General features: G+C 39.4%; 1 protein-coding gene across 6 annotated transcripts in view; it reads right to left on the reverse strand.

The window, feature by feature from the left end:
* Window positions 1–16,710, reverse strand: part of TTLL5 (tubulin tyrosine ligase like 5) — a 127,179-nt gene that overhangs the window by 72,344 nt on the left and 38,125 nt on the right. For all 6 annotated transcript variants that reach the window (XR_004418170.1, XR_004418168.1, XM_033061921.1 and 3 more), the window contains 9 exons: window positions 15,309–15,422; window positions 14,868–14,959; window positions 14,186–14,248; window positions 13,301–13,339; window positions 11,509–11,651; window positions 10,272–10,557; window positions 6,183–6,303; window positions 4,372–4,518; window positions 2,153–2,250 (listed from right to left, as the gene is read on the reverse strand). Coding sequence is in view for 4 of the 6 variants with exons in the window: in XM_033061921.1 (XP_032917812.1) it covers window positions 2,153–2,250; window positions 4,372–4,518; window positions 6,183–6,303; window positions 10,272–10,557; window positions 11,509–11,651; window positions 13,301–13,339; window positions 14,186–14,248; window positions 14,868–14,959; window positions 15,309–15,422 (1,103 nt within the window). In the remaining 2 variants the exon portion in view is untranslated. The remainder of the gene's footprint in view (window positions 1–2,152; window positions 2,251–4,371; window positions 4,519–6,182; window positions 6,304–10,271; window positions 10,558–11,508; window positions 11,652–13,300; window positions 13,340–14,185; window positions 14,249–14,867; window positions 14,960–15,308; window positions 15,423–16,710) is intronic.

Raw genomic sequence — 16,710 nt, forward strand, 5'->3', positions numbered from 1 at the left:
ATTCTTATTAAAGCTTGTGCAAGCTGTTGTTCCAGTTGTTTGGTATCTAGCATGCTTTCCTTTTGCTTTATAGTGTTGCCTCAGCACCAGTGAGTGGCTGTATGGCATAGCAAATACCAAAGCAAGTAGTACAGTGCCAGCAACACTACAAGAAAACATAACATATGAATATAAATTAGCAGAGTGGCAGTTAGAATCTTTCAAAATATCCTATGAATATCACAATTGTAACTAGTATTAGCTAGCCTAAGCTCTGAAAAAAATCCATATCTAAAGCTGATACGCTGAAGTTTGCAGCATGCCCTGAAGATCCAAACTTCATTTTTTCTCCCAGAATAGAAGTGAAGAGAAATATAAGAATGATAAGTTGTTGGTGGAAAGCTGCTTTAAGCTTTTAAATGAATTTACCAATATGTATGTGCTTTTACTATGCACTGAGGCCATTCAGAATCAGTGGTCATAGCATATGTACAATTAAACAATTATATCCACGGGATATCGAAGTTAGAGAGTCAATGAGAATCTCAATCAAGAAGCAACATTTATCACCCATTTTCTCCACTGTTGCGTTCACTGTACTGCAGAATGAACACTCAGTGGAAATCCATCCCCTTTACTTGGTTCCAAATGACTTGCTCACTGATTTAAGCTTGAGGCACAGTGCCAAGTAGTGTCAGATATCAATTTTCAAACACATCTCGTACTTCCCAAGAAGCAGAAAGATCATCACTAGAAATTGTCTGATCATTGGCAAACTAATCTAGATCACTTAGACAGCCCAGCAAAAATCTCCAGCCCCAGCCTAGACTGTGCATCAGGCATGCACATTATTGGCATGGTAGCCAGTAACATGAAAACAGAAGAACTTGCAGCTCTGTTCCATGCAGCTCTCTCAACATTTCTGGCAAAAAGGAAAATGACCTGCCTAGGATACAACAGACATTTCAGTGGCCAGAATGATCAGAAAACCAAAAGCATGCCATAGGCCCACATAACATGCATTAGATTCTAGCAAGAGCAGTAGATCCTATGGCGCATGGTCATCAGGCATCTTTATCCGATGATTTTTCTGCAATCCTGTAAATCCATCAATTATATTAGCAAAAGGTAAAATACTTGTTTTCATAAGAATGTATCAAGACAGATTGTGAAACAACCTGAACTTACTTAGGATGCCTCAGCTACCACCCACTTCTCATCATTCACTATTAGTGCTATCCAAACAGAAAAAGAAAGAACATTTTAATAAGCAGTCATGAAAAAGAAGTGACCATCAACCTTCACAGAAAAAAGAAGACAGGCATTAAAAAGGCAGGTAAACTCTGTCCAGATATTGACAGGGGTTATTGCCCATATAGGCATGTCATATATTGACCAATAACTGAGTCAAGAGGAATTGCTTTCTTTGCTCAAGAATCAGAAACTGAAAACATAACTGTGGTTCACTGAATAATTTCAGACCTCTCCACAATCAGATACTTATAATACCATTGTTTTTCATACAATGCTACAGGCCCTAAGGAATACCTAACTATTTTCCAAATATGTTTCTTACCAGACTCTTTTAAGTTTAAAGTAGATAAAGTGCAGTGATAAAAAAAGCTGCTTTTCCATTGTGAAATTAGCAAGCCAAATAAGAGGCCTAACTCTCCTCCTTGCTGATCTTAGAAAATCCAGACCTGGAAAATTCCTGAAGAGAGGTAGCAAGCATGAGATTTGTTTCTGAGAGCAGAAACTTGAGTCAGAGCTGTAACACCTGTTCAACCACAGCAGCTCTAGATCATCTGAGCAGCAGTTCCAGTTTCATTCTCCTTCCAAAGTACTGACGTATTTGGTCCAGCATCACAGGAAAGGAAGCCATTAACTCACCAGCAGCAGTTTGAAATTCACACAGGCCAGGGCAACCACTTCTGTCCTTTGGGAAGTTACTTAATGGTCAAAACATCTACTGTATGTTCTTCTCTATGCACCAGATACTGATGTTACAAATGTTTAGTCGCTGAAGAGCGAGACAAGCTCTCTGTCCCTCAGCAGGAACAGGTCCTACAGTCAATAAAGGTACCGAGAAGGCTCTAGATCAACCAAATCATCTTTAGAACAATGCTTCAAGGCTGAGAGATCACTTGTCAAAGGGAATAAAATCTATTCCTACCTTGCTCTGGCAATGAAGTTCTGAAAATCTTCAGGATTCACTCCCTCCTCCTCTTCTTGTTTCTTTTTTGATTGTTTCTGAACCATCTGCTCTGTTTCCTGTTAATAAGTAGTATCAGTAAGTGTCTCTATGTTCGATGGCATAGCTACAGCTCCCAGAATACAAAAACCAATTCCACAGGATCTAAGAAAAAAAGAATATCACTATGTGCAACAACATGAACAAATATGGAGAGCTTCAGAGACAGCATCCTATAGCATACACTAAAGTCCATTCCTCCATGTGACAATTGATTTGCTGAGGAAAGGTCAAGTCTTCAGAAATGTGTGCTGTTCCTTCAACTACACTCTTTGCTAGAACATATGGAAGAGAAAAAAAATTTAAATCAGTCTTTACAGATGGTATCCTCTCCACTTTGCCGTTTCTGCCACAGACTTCCTCCAAACAGCTTTTATTTGTGCATTTGTCCCAGAAGTAGACAGATAGAACAAGGAAAAAGTGTAAAATTAATCTTAGGGAAACTGACTGATGTCTGTAGAAAATCAACATATTTTCTACTATAAACTAGTATTTCTCTTGAGTTAATTTCTTTTGTCAAGCAGCAAATTGCTGAGGGTTTATACACATACCAAAACCCCATTGCTTTAGCAAAGACTAAGAAAGTAAAACAGTACGGCCCATGGCAAATGTTTTTATACACTGAAATATACTGGAATAAATGGTAAGCTTTTTGGGTGAAAATGGGAGCAAGTTTGCAGATACAAACAGTCTATTTTACACCAGTAGAACAGGTTGGCACTAGAGGTTGGATTGATACAAACATACTTGTTCATCTAAAAAACCTTCAGACCTGTCTGAAATACCAGTACCACCTTAAAAGCTTCATCTGGCCATACTTGACCTCCACTTCATTTCTTCCTGCTGTTATTGTCAGCATTCCCAAGAAAAAAGAGTCAGATATATCTTTTGAAACATAATTCAAGATAGGGAAGAAAACGCCAGTTTGGGACATCTTTACCCTTTACTACTTAAATAAATGCCTGGATAATACGTGATCTGTTTTACTTAATTTGTTGGAGCTGTATTTTTTTCTTCTGTGTCATTATGGATGATATATAATGGCAAGTAGGAGTCCCTATTAAATCTGAAGTTACAAACCAATGAAAGAAGTCTGTATGTTGGAATCAGAAATCAAAAACCTCACAGCCTAACAGCCTCTCAAGGGCTTAAACACATACACCCTGAAACCTCAAGTGATATGTTCTCACTTGTTTTAACTGAGAAAATATGTTTATGATTATGATTTATTACCAGTTACACAGTTTTATTTGGTGAATTTACTCAAGAGTTAGCAGAAAATCCTAATGTTTGAATACAATTTGACTGAAAATTATATCCAAAGCAGCTGCATTCTTCACTCACCACAGAGCCACCCAAGTGTTTTGTGGTTCATCCTAACAGAGTACTTCAGTCAGCATTAGGCATACAAGGCACTCCCTGGAACAGATTAGGTTCAACACCAACCTTGATTAGACAGATCAAGTTACCAGATGCCAGTTCTGACAAGGTAATGTAAGTGAACATCCTCTCCTAAGGAATAGAAGCTTGGAGGCCTCAGCACAGCAGCCTCGGAAAGTTGAAATTCAATTACCCTTGCTCTAACAATGAAGAAATGCAAGGGGGCAAAGGAAAGGGGAAGCTGTCCTTGCAGAATGAAGATTAGGTTGAAACCACTACACTAAGAACCTCCTACACCTAAAAATGTGAAAATTATTTAATATAGGACCTACATCTCCTTAACACTGAACATGTGGAGTACCTTACTACAGATATGTAGTAGTCCCTCAGTATACCAAGTAAATAGTAAAATACATATTTCATGCTGTTCTGTATAAAATAAAATATCTTTGAAGAAGCCCCACAAAAATAAGAAGTGCGAAGAGGCATTAAAAAGCACTAGAATTAAAGACAAGGCAAAGAAAAAGCACACTGCCAGGTAAATTCCACTTCATTTCAGCACTTCTTTTTATGACATAATTACTGGCCTGCACATATTATGTAATAATATTGTTGTCTGACAATTTCAAAGCACCATTATTGGATGCACAGTTGCAAGCAGATCATGTAAACAGAAGGATGCCTTTGAAACAGCCTGCACAACACACTCTGTAAGAAGAAAAGAGAAACCAAAAAAATAATTAAAAAAAAGAATAAGTCACCTTCTTGTAACAGATTATGAACTCGCCCAGCTGGCGGGCCAGGATACGACGACGATCAGTTAGTCCTAAATGCCGGCTGGGGAGCAGCAACCTCAAGGACTGACGAAGGTTACTGGCAGCTCGCTTCAGAAAGCGGATGATGAGCTCCTGCAAGCAAAAAAGATGGAGTTAACAACACGCTACCTGCAAGATGTGGGGAGAATAGAGATACTACAGCAGCTAAGCACTAGCAGGAACTAAACACATTGTCCTGAGAAAATGAGCTGAATACGCACTTTTAATATACCCTATGCATCCAATGTGGGGGAGAAAAAAAATGGGGTCTCTTGCCTGAGGTGGATCAGAATTTTGAACACTTAAGTGTTTGTCTCAAAAGTATGGCAGGTAAAGGAAAAAAATAACCAGTCAGCAAAATGCAGTGACACATAACAACCTTTAAAGTGCATTATCTTAGGAGAATATTTCCAGAAACCCACCTGAAAAAATGTGTAAAGAAGGCCTGTGGAAAAAGTGCACTGACGTAAAACTCTCTCTGCAGTACCGCAGGAAAGGGGATCTTGGTCAGATATCTCTACTACAGTGGGTAGCCCCATTTCAACATTTTTCATATATGTATACACACACATAGATATAGATATATACATATATATACATAGATATAGATATATATATATACACACACACACACATATATGCATACACACACACACACATATGCCACATCCTCTCCACAGAAACAGATGACTAGATGTCCGTACCTACAGCCATGCAATTCCTCACAACGTATGTTTGACCTCTGGTGGGGGAAACACATGGCAAGGCAGATGCTAAGGGAAGATGCATCCTGTGGGTGTTTTGAACCCTTTCTGTCTTGCCTCTGGATTTGCTTTTGCTTAGTAACTCTGCTAATGCGCAAATAAGCAGCCGCACAGCCAAACTATTGGATTTCACAGCTCGCCTCTCACTGCCATTACTCCAGGCTGGTTTGATCTGTTATTTTAAACATTATTCTTCACATTACAGCAGACAAAGTGACTCTCAAAAAGCCCATTTTAATTTCCACTTGGAAAGAGCAGAGGTAACATTTTCCACCGAGTTGAATGATTATTCTTGACACACAATATTATCTCTGAACTACATTGGCAGTTTCCCTACAACATGCACTCAGTGAGAATATATGCAGAAAGCTCAAGAGCCTACTGCACAAAGCTCTTTTAGGAAGGTTTGTGAGGGGATCTAGGCTTGCTGTACTTTTTACCATGCATACATCTCAAACACAGGACTTTAAAATATTGCCTAGAAAAATCAATCCCTTTTACTTTCTCTTCTCAGTGACTTGTACTTAAATTTCCTCTATCTAGAATGCAAGTAAGATTCATAAACACAGATGTCTAGATATATTATAACAGTACATAAGAGAAAAAGCTTAACTGGGTACCTGTTCTATTTCAGTAGATGAATACTTATGTTAATGCAGTAGAAACCAGATCCTGACAAGTAATCTTAAAGAATCTTCTAGAAAAGAATTCAAGAGCAGGTAAGCTCAGAAATCAGTGATGGAAAACCAACAAGAGATCTGACAGCCTGAATGTCAACAACAGTCCAGTCATTAAGAGCTATCATTGCTCTGATATCGGTCAGCAGTCCTACCTCATCTTTATATTAAAAATATCGCACTGGTAGCTAGACAAAGATAAACAACCACCATCTCAGCTGGACTTCTGTACTTGCAGGGGTGGGAACTGACCTCAAAAATTCTCAAGGTAGATTTCAACTTGGCTTCTCACTCTGGTCAACACAAAGCTTCTTACCATTTGCTCATTCTCTTTGGCAGCCCAGGCAGGATTCTGGATCTGTTCGCCAGCCTCCTTCATCAGTCGGTGCTGAACATGCAGTAGATAGGCAGAGAAAGCTGTACGAGCTTGTACTTTGCTGTGGACAAAAAGAATCCATCAGCTATCTTCAGAACAGGAGTGGGAAGGGTTACAGCAGTCAGGCACAGCTCATGGACCAAAGTAGAGTCAGCAAGCACCTCCTAAGTGTGCTAACACTGAAGCTCAAAGAAAGGAGGACCCCTTCACCCCATCAGCATTTTCAAGCAGACCATCAGTTCACCAAGATGGAGTAGGTATTGCAGGAAATACAAAAGACAGAAGACACTAAGATAAATTCTAAAAATGGAATGTTTTTCCTGCCTTTTACAGCCTTGGCTACTCTCCTCTAAAAGCCAGTAACATGGACATCAGCAAAACTGTGTATCTTTAAAACAAATTCAAAGCACTAATGGGTCTCTGTTTTCACAAACATTTTGAACACCACAACAACAGACCATAAAATAAACAAAGGGTTTGGTACTGGTGCCAGAGTTATAACAAAGGCCCTGTAATTCCTATTGGAAATGAAAGAATTAAATCTGTGAAAGTGAGCTCTTCCCCTGCTGGCTCAGGGATACAACCCAAATTTCATTGAGCAAGACACCACTGAGGAATGAAGGAACATCAGCAAAATCTGCTGTGCAGCTGGCTGAACATGTTGGGAAGCTGTAAGCATGAACTGAGGAGAGGGTTGGGAGGGACATATAGCTTCTCATTCCCTCACAATAGTAGCCACTTTAGTATAGGCATCTGTTGTGAGAGAAATTGCTGAAAGCTCTGCCTAATTCTGTTCATTGTCCTCTTGGTCTAAACTCTATCCTCAAACATTCTGCTCTCCCAGCCTCTGCTCTTCCTTATAGTTTTTCCCACAGTTGCTAGAAGCTTTTCATAAGGATATAGCAGCAGATTGGCTTCAGTGTGAGCAACAGATTCCCCTTTCTATCACAGGAAGAGTCTTAATATGCTCCGCAGAATTTTAAGTTTCATCTTAAACAAACTACAGTTTTTAACCCATTACTTTCCTGAAATATTATTCCAGAACATACTGTTCTTATAAATAGGAACCTCCTCTTAATACCCAGCCCAGCTTCACTTATGAGCAGTTTATAACTGCTTTTTCTTTTTCCAACACTGTCCTGTATCTTAAATATAATCCCTGATGGGTCTCCCACCTTTATTAACAGAGTCACATCCTTTTATAGTTTTAATTTTATTCGTGTGAACTGTCCACATCTGCCAGTGTCTTCTAACAAAGCATCCACAAGTATGACATGACAAGACCAGCAGTTCACATCCACCTGTGTTCCACTCACAATCTGCCTTCCATGAATATGGGTGATAGAGATTCTACATGAAGTCCCAGAAGTATGTCAGGTGATAAATCCTGAAACACATTTGGTGTTTTCATGCATGCATGAGCTAGGGTTTCATAAACTTCTGATCAACCAGCATGCAAGATATTTTTTCCTTATAATTAATTTCCAATTGATGAACACCCAGCTGACAGAACTTCTTCTGTAAATTATTAGTTCTTATAAGCATCCCATTGTACTTTGTGCTACTGAATTTCATCCTAGTTATATTATTTATATCCTCAAGGTCATCCAGTTTCTCATATTTAGTCCACTACTTTTTTCTCATGGTAGTAACTTCCAAATATTTTCCATCAGCAAATTTCATTAACACATTTGTACATTTTGTGTCATTCTTGAATTGACTATTAATACCAGCCTCAGACCAATTCCTGAGGAACCTCACCATATTTTTTTCTACTTGTTCTCTGCTTCTTACAAATACTCCCAGGTACTTAAAAGGTCCTTATGAATCCAGGTACATGAGTTTCTGAAATGCTATTAAAAACTCTGTGCAACAATGAAGTCTTTCCAGTTTATAAGTCTGTAAATTTCAGGAACACTGTGTTACAGTGTTAGACGGAAATCATACCACAGCAACACTTAGAGATCAATGCATCAATTTAGATAAGAATTGAAGTTAAACTAAAATATATTGAAAGTATCCATATACTGTCTTAATCATCAATTTTTGATGCTTCTGGGAAGGTCACACAGGGCCAAAGAAGGGCTAAGCCAATGACAAGTGCACAAGAGTCTCAAGCTGTTAATTGCTGTACTGCAACAACTAAAACATGATGAAAATACCTGGTTACAATTTCTGTCTTCTGGGAACTTCAGTGAATGCCAGAATGCAGAGCAGGTCTTTTAACATCTCTGAGCTTTATATGCTGCTAGTCACTACATCTACCTTTTCTTTCTACATGTGTGGAACACTGGGAGAACTGTCTGAACCCTAGCTGAGAACTGATACTATCTACATCAGGCCACCATGTATCAGAAAAGCCTCTCACCTCAGCGCTCTAGAACTGTCAGGTTTGGTTTGGGTACAACTCAAACATCTCGTGACCAGCTGAAGATCTGTGCTTGATAAGGAGCCCCCATTATCAACATCATCACAATAATACAAGTCTTAGCCTGCACCTGGTACCTCTATGACTAAAAACTAAAGAACGTTTTTGTTTAACACTGCCTCTTCTTTGGTGTGGGGGATATTGAAACCTGAGGCCTTAAAGGCAAGAAAAAGTAACTTCCCTTCCATTTTACTTCCTTGGGAATTGCACAGTTGGGGGAACAAGTTTGCTTTGACTATCATTTCTTCACCAGTAACACCAATGTGTGGAAGGTAGGTATTTCCTCATCAGACTGACTAAAGGAGAGAGAAGTCCTACCACTTACAAAAACTGACTAGAATGGGTCCGGTTTCTCTCAGGTGAAAATTTATTACTTCAGCTCCTCTGCCTGTTGAACTCACAAGCAAAGTTCACATCAGTGACAGATCAGATGGGGCCAAGCCCAGCACAATCTTGGAACATGAGGTCACCACAAGGCTTACACCCTTCTGTGGGGAATCCCAATAGTGCTGGGTGCTGAGCAAGATTCTGCCAGAAACATCAGACAGAGTTTATGTTCTTGGCAGGAGTTGGTTCTATATATACATAGATATAGACACAGCATTGCTATGTTTATCCTCAAAAGAGGTTTCAGAATCTTCCCTGTCACAGCAGCAAGCGCCCTTGCCACAATTAGACATCAGAACAATCCCAAAAACCGTTGAAAAATCCAGAAACTGAACAAAGAAAGCAACATTTCTAATGCTAAGAAGCATTTTTTCTACCTTTGGATGTTTTCCACAGAAAACAATGTTGCTTCTTGTCTGGAAGATGAAAAGTCTTCCTACACAGATATATATGATCATGCTTTCTTTCTGCACTTTCTGCCCATCTGCAAGTAGACAGTTTTGCTACCCACATTCAAGGGGACGATCATACTTCAAAACATCTGGTTAAGACCTTGCTTGATGTTTTTCTATAGGACCTCCTACAACACATCTCTTTTTACAAAGAAACAGAGTCACACATCAGAACATACTCTATTCCACACCATCGAGTATACTCAACAACATGCAATGAGATGTTTCATTAATTTGTCACTCTCAAATTATCTCCTAATCTTGCTCTCAGAAGGAGATGACCTTGAACAAAGATTACTTTACTACCAGAAGGAAAAATTCTATCATCAAAAATAAAAGTAAAAAAATGAGAAAACTAATTTTATGGACAGACAGCACTGAGATATTCCTATCCAACCCTTCCTGGGTAATTTAACATACGTCTATAACCACTTCTTGGCAAATGCAAAGAACAAGAAGAAAAGATTCAGAATTCAGTAGCAGGCATCCTGCATTAAAGCAAAGAGGCATTTCAGAAGCCTGAGCTGACAAAGAGCAGCTGACATCATCAAATTAAAGAACAGCAATGGAAACTACACTGATCCAACAGGTCAGGCATTTAGGTAAACTGTCAGACTTTGCAGGCAGCCCACAGTTAGACAAAAATCCACACCCCTTTTCTAGGGTCTTCTTATCTCTTCACACTCATAACACGCATCCTCTATATTATAATTTATATTAGCTTCAAGTCAAAACTAGAGGCAATATGCAGAAAACTCCCACCTCAAGTTTCCTTGCTTTTGAAGAATCTGAAGTAAGTTAAACCGAGATTCTGAGTCTGGTTTTTGCAGAAACAGCTCTTCTCCATGTCCAGTTTTCTTGTCACATTTTTTTTGTAATCTCTCCTTAGAAGGAGTTTTCACTGACTCAGAGTGCTTTGGCTTGTTTTCCACCTGGGTGTCCGAAAGAGAGCAAACAGTTCTATCTACCTCTTCATCTTCATCCATCTCCTCTTCCTCCTCACCTTCCATGTCTGACTTGAGGGACAGCTTTGTTGGTTCTGATGTGCCTGTAGTAGAGGAGAAATCACTTATGCTGGTTAAGAAAAAAAAAGCAGAAAGGACTGTTCTACTATTTATACCCTTTGGTTTACCCCTAAACTCTTTTCTGCTAGAAAGACAGACCACCACCATTTCAGAATAGCATCTTAATTATGACTGTTCTATATTATTCTGTCTTTATACTTGTGCAAACAGCCGAGAGGCCCATTTTCCCAATATTACAGAACACAGACCAAGATTCTTGTTTTAACCTTACAAATGAAAAAAGAATGCCCACAAAAATCAGAGGCAAAGACATTTTCCTACATTTTATCCTGATTCTTACATATATACTGACATATATACACTCATACTTGATATACACACACATTTTTGTATGTTTTGTGTCAAAGAAAACAAAGCTACAAAATCCAAACTTCCACATGTGCCAATAAAGATCATATACCTTAACATAGCAGCAAAAAATCATAACATCCAATCTCTCCTATTGCAGTCAGTATCACACAGTTATTAGAAAGAGTTTAGATAAAGGCAGAAACAGTCACTTGTGGGGATTATTCAACTCTGTACCCTTTTAAGTTTTTCCAACATCAGCTTGGATAAAGATTTCTCTTCCCAACAGCTTAAGAGTCACAGCTGTCTAGGAGAACCAACCTTAAAGGTCCCATCTTTCTCTGAAAAGCTGAAGAATTACAGAGGCACACATACTTTTGAATTCTTTACCCAAAATGCAACAACAAGCTCATCTCCAAGTAAGTACTATTACCTGTACTCATATACATGAGGGTGTGGAAAGGTGGGAATGAAATTTAAGGCACTAAACAAACAAGAAGCTCAGAACTAGAGTGAAGTGAAAACTATTAACATTTGAAACCAAACAACCCCATTCACACACGCAACAAATGAAAAAGTCCTTTGCTTGCTTGTTTTCCCTCATGTAAAACTCTAGCCATGCATACCTGATGCTCTTGTCTGTGCTGCTCTAGCCTTGCCATGATATCGACGACGGTTCCGTGACTCCAGTGAAATAAGCTTTCTCTCATAAAAGAGAGCATGACAGTCCACAGCTTCCATCATATCTGCCTTTCCATTGAGACCTGCTCTGGGAAGCACAGTACAGATACATCCCTCAGTCTCCCTTTGTCTTTCCCTGATGATACACGAGACCTAGCAGATCAAACTTTTTCAAGAAACATTCTTCCTGATACAGAGAAGAAATATCTACCATCAATCTAACTCTGCTCTACTTAAGCCTGTAAAAATGTTTGAAGAGAGTCTTGTACATACTTCACAGAACATCATCTTTCAAAGTCCCAACACACACTCACCTAGTGTCACACTTTCACGACTGAGCAGCATCTGCCCATCATGCAGCAGCTCAGGGCACAATTAACAGAGGAAATTACAAGAGTACTAAACAACAAAGAGGAATGGAAAGAGAGCACATTGACACATATCCAGTTGTCTGAACCATTTATGTTGACAGCTTGTTCTACAGAGATATAAGAATTTCAACACCATAAAAGTGAAAAATGCCAAACTTCCTACAAGTTCTACCTAAGTCAAGGTATGGGGAGCCCTACCAGATTCCTTAAAGGAAACATACAAAAGTAAAAATACTCTGCCAGTGCACAAAGACCCAGAAAAGTGGTCCCTATGATATTAAGTGGAAACAAGAACAGATTTTTTCATATATCTTTTTAGATCTAACGAAGTGAATATATGAGTACAGTAAATTCATGAATACAAGCCGCACTGAGTATAAGCCACATCTCTGGGTGTTGGCAAATATTTCGTTTTTTGTCCATAAATAAGCCGCACCTGAGTATAAGCCGCTCTGTCGTTCGCAGCAAGGACCCACGTGCAAAAAATTGCCAAATAGTAACAGAACGGCGGCAGGGCGGGGTTTATTGGCTCGGCTCGGGCTGTGCAGGCTCGGCCCGCTCGGGGTTGCCGACAGGGCCAGGTGGCCCAGCCCGGCACTGCCGCTCAGCAGGGCCGCTGGGGGCCAGCCACCGCTGCCACTGGGCTCGGTCACCGCGGCCCAGCGCTGCCCTGTGGTGGCAGGCAGGGACAGAGCCCCCCTCGTTCCCGCGGTGGCGGTGGCGGGTGGGGACGGAGCACCCCGCCTCCTCCCCAGGCCGCAGCAATGGCGGCGCAGGGCCCCCCCGTCTCTCCCCTGGGCTGCGACAGAGGAGGGAAGGAGAGAGCTCTCCCTCCTCTCTCCACGCCCTCTGTGCTGCCTGCAGGGAGCCAGGCTCCACCCGCAGTGCAACAGAGTAACAATTTGTAACAATCGCTAAATCCTGGTTTTTACTAGCAGGTGCTCGGCTCAGCACCCTGATTGGCACTTCTGAGGTTGTAAATATCAGAAAATTATTCACATATTAGCCGCATTTCCAGTTTGGGAGAAAAATCTTAGTCAAAATGGTGCGTGAAATTACTGTATATGAAGAACAAAACTCTAATGCATTACAAGATCCTTTGATAGAGCTCAATGATGAGGTTTATCAATATGGCAGGAATACCAAAGTGAGAAGCCTATGAGGAGAAATTTTAAGGTCCAATGAAAACATGAACTCTCCACACATGGGTATATTATTTTCCCATTGTATTTATGTTTCTAAAATTATTTTCATGGGTTTCAGGTAGAAAAGGTGTTATCTTCATCTTTCAAGTTGTGAGTCAAGGAAATCTAGATTTAGAACAAATCCTACAAAGCACAAATTATTAAATTAAGAAGCTATTTACCGGGATCTCCCAGTGATGAACTCTCTTTTTACCTTGCCCCTATAAAGAGAAAAAGGTCAAAAATTACTCCCCATACTGGATCAGCCTTGATTAAAAAGCCTCCGTAGTCTTCCACATGTACAATGGAAAGACCATATTTACAGAATTACTTGTGAGTTCTATCTTAAAGGAGAAATAAAAAGGGCATCAAAACAGGAGCCCTGAGCAGCTGTGTGACAACTGGCTTAAGCTGGAGAAGTCATCATTTAGAAGTACTCTTTAGACACATCCCTAAATGTACACAGAAAAAAACCTGTACAGCACTGATGCAGGAAGAGCTTCTGTAAATATAGTCTCCTTTCTCAGCCACCTTGTCTTTACTTCGTAATTACTTTCTAGTGGACCTCAAATTTGCACAAGTAGAATTTTGAGAAGGAATGGCATTAAACGCACAGTCAAAGACACTGCATACAACTCTCAGTGGAAGCAGAGCTAGTGGCATTAACTGTTGTTTCCACCCAACCACAACCCAGAAAAAGAATAATCAAATCATGATTGCACAAGATAAGACATAGGGATACTAAAACGCTGGAGAATCAATTTCAGAGCTTACTTTATATGAAAACAAGTCTTAATGTGATTTGAAATTTGAAACAAAAATTTTTTCATGTCTATAGTAATATTAGTACTCCAACCATTCCCATGCCTTTTGAGTGTTGTCCTTTTTGCCCTTGGTTTCAGAAGAGCAACACAAACATATGAGCAACAGTCATTGGCACACTAGAGAAGAGATTCACACTTATCACCACCCCTATAAATCCCAGACTTGTGTTTATAACAATGGATAAGTGAGCAATCAATCCTTTTTGTACTGTTTGTGCCCCCAAAGAGAGATATTTTTTCTACCTGTCCTTAAACAGACGTGTAGCCAGCATGTAGTTCATTGATGTCTTGTGCTCTAGAAAAGACCTGGGTTAAAAAAAAACAAAACAAGACCAAAAAAAAAAAAAAAAAAAAAAAAGAAAACAGGATTATCAAGACAGAACTCAACTCAATGAAAGGCAGCATAATACAGAAATAAATGATAAAAGAACATCCCAGAAGTGGATTCAAACAACATGCTGCACCACAACAGAAAAGACAAAAGGAGGAGAGGTATAATTTCACAGCTGAAGTTCCTGGTGATACAAGAGAAAACATTACAGACTGGAAAAATATATGTAGGAAAGTGCAATATGGTATAACTTTCAGAATGAGTAGGTCCTATGTGGTGTTTATGGCATAATGACAAAAGTACACCATATGCAGCTTGAGGATGTAAAAGTAGTTAGCAAAAATCCAAAAGGAAGACCCTTTTATTCTAACAGAAAAGTAATACCAGAAATAATGTCCAACAGTTTTCCATGGGGTGCAGTTATGCAAAGCAGCAGCTGATAAAAACAAGGGATCAGAAAAAAGAATATTCAACACTAAAATAAACTTCCAATACACGTTTTTGAATGCCAAGACAGCTGATCTGCACATATCTAACACAGAATATCCCTCAACACAGAGCATCAGTGCCATCCTATCAGATTTTTATTCTTACCCATAAAGGTCCCATGTTAATGGGGTAGGGAATATCCGGATGAAGCCTCCTCTCCGTTCATTTTCCTCTTTCACTCGCCGAAGAACTTTGATCTGATTAAAAATATATATACAAAATAGCCAGCAAAATAGATAACAATGAAAAATGAACCTTCCAAAAATCTCTGGATTACAGAAAACAAGACTATTCAGTCCTGCAAATGGACTGGATAGATAATGATACGCTTAAGGAATTTTGCATTGCACTTAACTTCTGAAGCCTCAAGCACATCTCTGCTTGGCATGATTGAGGGCAAGGGCAATACCAGCAGTAAAACTCAAATTCTGTTTCAAATATTATATTTCTGTCACATTTTTCATTTACATGCTCTTTGTTGAGAAAATAACACCACATACTGCATGAAAGCCAAGGTAAATAAAAGCTATTTAATAGCCTCCTTACCTCCTCCATGGTGAGGCCTAGCACAGAGCTGCTGTGCCTTCCTGTTGCTTTTTCCCTGCCTAAGGGCACCGAGCTTTTAACTTCAGCATCGCTGGCAGACAGAGGACGGGTACGCTGTAGAGACAGTGTGAATCCAGATTTTTTTGGCCTTTCTCAATTTTCATATTAAAAAAATTACATTCTAATTCCAGGACCCCATTCCTATCCGGACCTATACTCCAGAGTACTACAGCCAGAATTTACAATTCCACACCCCAGATGTCACTAAGTGTGAGTATTCAGGTTCTTAGGTTTTAGCACAGGAGACACAATTCAGGCACGCATATTCCCATTATTTCCACCCCTTCCAGAAAAACAGAAGACATATCAAAAGCAGCAAAGTCAGAATGTCATATAGGAAAATCCTCACCCAAGGGGCATTAGAGTCAGCATTCACAGGACCCAAATAGACTTGGATTTACACATCAATGGTACCAGAACCACGATCCTCTGTTCTAGTTGTGTTGCTACACTAAAACAACAGAACTGTAATTCCCTGGTGAGATAAATGTTGCAGGGAAATGTTCACCACCTGTTATTCTTTCGTTAATAGACTGCTGAATGTCAGCTTGCTACTTCTCAAACTTAACAGACACATCCTGCAGATGTACACAGTTACATCATGCAAATTTGCATAAATATGCAAATTCTTAAAATAACAAAAGCAATAATTTGCAGACAGTGTTACTAAGCTTATTTTTAACCTGATGGGCAGTCCTGGCCAATTCTAACAAAAGGATAGGAATTCAAAATGCCTTCAAATCATCTGAATTATAAAATTTTAAAATCCAAGCAAGACAGAAATCTTTGAACTTGTTCTCGAGTACATTTAAGATGGTCTCAGGCTCAATTTAGATAAACTATCTCTGTAAAAACAGCACTAAAAGAGTCTACTGAGAAGGTCTAAAACATTTAAACTAAATTCAAAGTTTCTTTTAGCTCTATACTGAGCAAAGAATGCACAGAGAGCCTTAATCTAGAAAGAAGAGAAAAACATGACAGAAACCTTAAGGTGGATAAATCCAGAGGAATATCCCATACTGCTCAGATACAAAAAAAATCCATGGCAAGATCAGGATGCATCTTTATTGGTAAAGACTATGGGAATTGAATTCCATTCTCTCCGTTTCATTAGAAATGGCAAGCGGCTATTCAGAATCTGTAGATGAAGCAACAGCAAAAGCAACAGGCATTGCACTAGAATAGGTTATACTGCAATGATTGGCACAGAAAAATCCAAAGATAAAACAGACATAGCAGGTACCAGTTGAAACATCTTTTTTAAGCCTAACCAAAACTGATTAAAAGGAGAAAACAAGACAATCTAGATGAGAAGGCAGGAGACACAAACATCCGCAGAAGA

This window comes from Catharus ustulatus, chromosome 6, assembly GCF_009819885.2.
Source record: "Catharus ustulatus isolate bCatUst1 chromosome 6, bCatUst1.pri.v2, whole genome shotgun sequence".
Lineage (NCBI taxonomy): Eukaryota > Metazoa > Chordata > Aves > Passeriformes > Turdidae > Catharus > Catharus ustulatus.